Source organism: Cyprinodon variegatus, unplaced genomic scaffold (genome assembly GCF_000732505.1).
Source record: "Cyprinodon variegatus isolate N-32 unplaced genomic scaffold, C_variegatus-1.0 Scaffold1527, whole genome shotgun sequence".
NCBI classification, from domain to species: Eukaryota; Metazoa; Chordata; class Actinopteri; order Cyprinodontiformes; family Cyprinodontidae; genus Cyprinodon; species Cyprinodon variegatus.
This window is the reverse complement of record NW_015151980.1, coordinates 69,226-75,225: the sequence shown is the minus strand read 5'-3', so window position 1 is coordinate 75,225 and position 6,000 is coordinate 69,226. Positions and strand designations below refer to the sequence as shown.

The window sequence follows — 6,000 nt, the reverse complement described above, 5'->3', positions numbered from 1 at the left end:
CTGTAATCAAATGGCGTCCACAGTGACCAGATCTCAATGCAATAGGGCATCTTGAGATGTGGTGGAACGGGAGATTCGCATCATGGATGTGCAGCCGACAAATCTGCGGCAACTGTGTGATGCCATCATGTCAATATGGACCAAACCCCCTGAGGAATGCTTCCAGCACCTTGTTGAATCTATGCCACGAAGAATTGAGGCAGTTCTGAAGGCAAAATCGGGTCCAACCCGTTACTAGCATGGGGTACCTAATAAAGTGGCCGGTGAGTGTATATGAATGAATGTTGTCCTATGGACAGAGTCTCCCACCTCAGCTGTAGATCTCTGCAGTTCCTCCAAAGTGATCATGGGCCTCTTTGCTGAATCTCTGATCAGTCTTCTCCTTGTTGGAGCTGAAAATTTAGAGGGATGACCGGGTCTTCGTAGATTTACAGTGGTCTTATACTCTTTCAATTTCGGTTTTAATGCCTGCACATTGCTCCTTGGGATGTTTAAACCCTGGGAAATCTTTTGTATCCAAATCCAGCTTTAAACTTCTCCAAAACCGTATCTTGGACCAACCTTGTCTGTTTCTTGTTCTTCATGATGCTCTCAGGCTTTAAACAGACCTCTGAGACAATCACAGAACAGGTGTATTTATGCAGAAACTCTGTTACACACAAGCGGATTCCATTTATCACCATCCGTCACTTAAGTCACTATTGATCATTCAGAGATCCTCACTGAACTTTTAGAGAGAATTTGCTGCTCTAGAAAATAAACGGGGTGATTCATTTTGCACAGCCACCTCTTTGGCTTTTTTATTTATTCGTTCCCCTTCACAATTGTTCCCCACTTGTTTATCCTTCACAAAAATGTACTATTTTTTATCTTTATGTTTGAAGCCTGAAACGTGACAACATTTCGAAAACGTTCAAGGGGGGCGAATACTTTCGTGAGGCACTGTATATATGTATTGTTCCTTTGAAAGAATGCAAAGAATGTCCATTTTGAAGAATCTCCAATATCAATAGATGTTTTGAGTTTAACAATTTAACAAAGAATATGAAGGCTAAAATTTAAGAACATACATTTCAAAACAGATTTTGTGAAATGAGGCTTTTATAATCTTAAATGAAGGTGGTCTTTTCTCTGCCTAGAATACCAGCTTGGTTCAACCCAGTTCCTTTAAATCTAGTTATTTGTCCATTTAAGCAGGAAGTCTCATCCGATTATCATAATCAATTTTAACCAATTATTAATGCTTCACACATTAGTAAACGCAGGTGCTGTTGTCACCATAGGCTTGATGTGGGCCTAGCATATCAATGGGCTATATGCCCAACTCCACTACTTCATGAACTTCAGCCAACACCTTTGTTTCCTGTCATTTATCAGTGGATAAACTGACAATCCAGGTGTGTCTGACCTCAGTAACCACACATTGCCCAAACTTACCTGGATCAATCCGTTTGTCCAGTGATGACACACAGGAAACAGAGGCTGTATCCGAACATGCAACCATTATGAATTTTTATGAGTGTTTGAATGTCTAGTGGATGAAAAAGAAGTGGACTCAAAATTTCCAAACAATGCACCAGGAAAAGTACGTGCATCCATGGTCAAAAGTCAAAGATATATATAGATCCCAGAATACTTTGCGAGAGCTCTCCTAGCAAAGCACCATTTGTTTTGGGGGAGAAAGAAAACAGATGGTACAGACACCATGCAAGGAGCTGGAGTCACCTGTACGAACAGTCAGCTTACTAACATGGCCTGTATTTATATAGCACATTTTTAAAGTCAGGAGACTTGACCAAAGCGCATTACACTCCATTCAGTCATTCACCCACACACTGATACATTTAGCCACAGCTGTACTGGGGCTCACTGATGGACGCAAGGCCGCTGTACACTGGCGCCACCAGACACTCTGACCACAATCAGTAGGAAATGCGGGTGAGGTGACTTGCCCAAGGACACAGTGACACTGAAAACCAGAGCTGAGGTTCGAACCGAAAACCCTCCTATACTGAACTACAAGGTCCAGTATATAGTCCTCACTCTACATAGTGGTTAAGGGCTTAAGGAAGACGTTCGGACACGACCAGCGGTGCTGGCTGAAGTTCAGGAAGTGTTGGAGTTGGGAATATAGCCCATTATTAGGTACAGAATGATGCTTTTGTTACCAAGAGCACTGGGGGACAGATCTATAGGCAGGAGTGGAGAAAGTAGCAGGCATATACATGTCACTATATCCAAGAAGCCTAACCATATAGAACCCAAGTTTCATGCTGATAAAGACACTCATTTCCTAATCACTAGATGCTCACCATCCACACAGTAAAATTTTGTGTTTTTACACTTAGAACCTGGGATGATATTGCTGTTGATGTGGGAAATCAGCCCCAAAAAAAAAAACGGTATTGATTTATATTGCACTGCATCTAAAACTTCCGATATAAGCACTCTGCTCAGCAGCACTTCTGTCCTGCACACAAAGCCATCATGATCCAAACAACACAACACTAACAGACTGGCTATGCTACTGGAGAAGGAGTGATATCAGAGGCATGGCTGTACTTTGGGTTGAAGTCCACAAAGGAAGTTGCACCTAAGTGTAAATCTTGTCATACACAAGTTTCCCTTTTTTATTATTTTATATTCTATTTAATTGTAGAGAATGTTTAGGTTTAATTAACTTATTGAATAATGATAAATGGGTCAGGTTTTTTTCATAATTACTTTTCTGACTATCGTTCTCAGTTTGAGTAATATTATTTCATCAAGCATTTTCTAAGATCCCAAACTACAAAATAAGTAATATATGCATGTATGATTCATGTTTATATTGGTGTGGGGAGAAGCAATATCATAAGAACTGAATTGTGAGGGGCTAACTTTAACATTCAGGGAGGTCTGCAGCAGCTAAAAGACTAACATGAAGGTAGAGCTAACCGAGTGAATTAAGCAATCTAAACTAAAATACAGGGAGGCCTAACAGTGAGCCATGGGGAACTCCTTTCAGTCCTTAAAAAGCTGAAACCATATAAACATCACACAGAGCTTTCTTAAACGTACCTTCCTTGCGCAATTTAGAAACAGATAAACATGAATAGTCCCAAACTTTCAACCACCAACTTAACTGGTTACATCTGATCAGGTAAGGAAAAGCAAAACAGAGGAAGTAAGCTAGAAGGCTGACCTGAGAACACCTCTTCTCCATCTATTTCCATGTGTTGGGGATCTTGGCTGGAAGCAGCTCCGATGTCTCCTTTCAACCCTCTAGAGACCTGTGAGGGGTGTTTGAGGCGCAGATGTCTTAGCATCGGCGTAGTGGAGCCGTGCTCCTTTTTATGGAGATAACGATTACAAAGCACACACTGCACCGAGCCTTCGTTTATGTCTCTAAAAAAGCTCCACACTACACTTCTCTTACGGTACGTATCTAGCTTTACCTTTTGGGGTCCCGTTCCACACGGTACCGGGGACCCGGGTTGGATTAAATATCTGACCGCAGTCTGCTCTTCGGGAGCTGCCATGCTATTTTAGCCAAACTGACTGCGTTCTTTTTTCTATCTCTTCCTGGTTCTCTTCTTTTTCTGTAGCTAATTATTGGAACACTATCGCCACCAGGTGGGCGGTGGTGAAACTGCAGAGTAAGCAGGAAAACCTCTGGTGCTATACAAGAAAAAAATATTTGACATATTCAAAACCAACCAGGGGCGTAGCCAACAAATCTTCACAAGGATTGCCAGGCAATAACCAATGTACACTGAGGGGTGGCTGAAAGTGGATAGGAGCCAGAACCTCAGGGTCACGCTACACTGTTCCAACAGGAAAATTAATGAGCACAAAATCCATATTTTCTACATAAAGACAAAATGTCCTTTCCCACAAGCCTTTGTTAAAAAATAGAACCATATATTTAAACATCTTCCTAGATAAAAGGTATAGTGGATATCCTTTCCGGTTTGAGCTTTTCCTTTGTTATTAGTTACTTTTATCAAGAATCATTCTGCTTATATTTACAAGTACCATACTAATATCTACATAAATTGATTATTTAATATGTATTTATTAAAATAGTTATCTGTGATTTCACTGAATACTTCTTTATGACCTACAGAGACAAATAATTTTCTCTTTACCCCTTTATAGCACAAAATCTAGTTCTGAAAAGAGCATGAATTTGCTGCGTATCATCTTTAATGTTAGTATATAGATGTGCATAATTAACTACAATGTTTTTGTTGTCAAGTAAATGAAATGTTTTGAATATTCCACTTGAGAGTATTTCTGCTGCCACTGTGTGTATTACAGGGAAAAATGGTAGGGGTGGCCACAAATTGGCTAAGGGCGGCAATGGCAAACCCTGGCACTCCATCTAGCTCCGCCCCTGAGACCAACAAAGCCCCATGTTATGTATTCTATGAATAGAGCATGACTATTTTGTATTTAATAAACAGTAATTAATCGTATTAAGTAGAGTGGAAAACTGAAACTGATGGAATGCAAATTTAAATTATGACTTCAGAGTAGCCTTTCAGGTGCAAGGCTATAAAAAATAGCTTTAAAAAAAAAAAAAAAAAACTCTTTTATAATGTTTTTGCTGTGTTAAGTGCACACATTTTTAGTGTTACAACTTAATGATAAGAATTAAAGGCTAAAACTTCAGAGTGGGACAAATAAAATGGTTAGTAACAGCATTAGTACAGGGAAATAATACAAACAAATTTTAAAAAGCAGATTAATAGAAACAGACAAGCCTATCACCTATTTACATTGAAAAAGCCTGATAATGACATTGTTTGTGTGTGTATAATAAAGTTTTTCTTTCTTAATTACATTTCGAGCAGTCTAAAAAATAGGGTTAAGACTGAACGTTGCCTGCAAATGAACATTTCTATTCCATAAAGTGCAGCAGTACAAATGTAAACAGTTTTGGAGAAAAAAGAAAAAAACACTTGAATGCAAAACACATTTACAATGCAGGAAAAAAAGGATGAGCATATATTAAAAGACATGCTGTCTTAACATAAGAAAAGTAATGATTAACATTCCATTAAACCTAAAGGAGTCTTTTAGCTGTTTTTATACTCATACATGTCAAGTCAATGCTCTTTCTAAATAGGTCAAATTCACATTCATTTACAAAGAATCTAATTTCAGGTGTTGTTGTGAATGCTACACATCCATACATTTCTATCTTTATCTACATGCAGTGCAGTGTGTTCCTCGTTGTGCAGAACAGTACAGTTAAAGCCATTTGATTGTGTACACAAAGTTGTTCAAAAAATAATAAACTAAAAAGCATTCACACCTTTTTTGTGCAAAATAATTACAATGTTAACTACATCTCAAGTTGCAAAGTACAAAGTGTGGCAAGTAGGGGGAAGTGATCCACACAGGTTGGTTTACTGAGAGGCAAGAGACAGTCCAGCTTACATTAATAGCTTTATTTAATACACAAATCACATTTATCCATACACATTTAAAAACATAGCTGGGCCAGGAGCTGTGGCCAACAGTGGAGCAGTGGAAATAAGGGGAGGGAAATCAAAATATAAGACACAACACCATAAAACAAAAAAATGCACCTCAAACTAAGAAGAAAACAACCATCCAGGGATCCACCACCACAAGTGTGACAATCAGCTCCTAGAAAGACAACACGTTAAAAACGTCGAGTGAACCATGCAAGATAAAAACCCCAGAAAAAAACAGAAAAAGACAATTGTTCATTCTGCCATTTTAATATGGTCTTTTGTTGGAAGCTGAACTGGGTGCAGTCAGAGTGACCAAGACTTTTTATAGGAAGCCAGCTAATGTAGGGAACCAATCAAAGCAAGACCTCAATTGGAGATCTGCCTCCATCTCTATACTGCCACACAAAGTTCACATTTTTTTAAGGGAGTATCGTTGATTACAGGAAGAACTGGTATGGTTGGATATCTGTTCTGGAGGAAGTTTTAAACAAAAACCCTCATGGTAATAGACCTAAAAAACAAAACAAAACAA

At 38.8% G+C, this 6,000-nt stretch overlaps 1 protein-coding gene across 2 annotated transcripts in view; it reads right to left on the bottom strand.

Moving 5' to 3' along the window:
- Positions 1-3,566, bottom strand: part of LOC107103773 — an 11,645-nt gene extending 8,079 nt beyond the window's left edge. Inside the window, exons 1-2 of one of the 2 annotated variants that reach the window (XM_015403598.1) lie at positions 3,438-3,566; positions 3,185-3,272 (exon numbers count right to left, since the gene is read on the bottom strand). In XM_015403598.1, coding sequence (XP_015259084.1) covers positions 3,185-3,272; positions 3,438-3,521 — 172 coding nt within the window. In that variant the 5' untranslated portion in view covers positions 3,522-3,566. Of the gene's footprint in view, positions 1-3,184 lie in introns of both variants that reach the window. The other variant, XM_015403597.1, reaches the window with a different exon arrangement.
- Between the last annotated feature and the right edge of the window lie 2,434 nt (positions 3,567-6,000).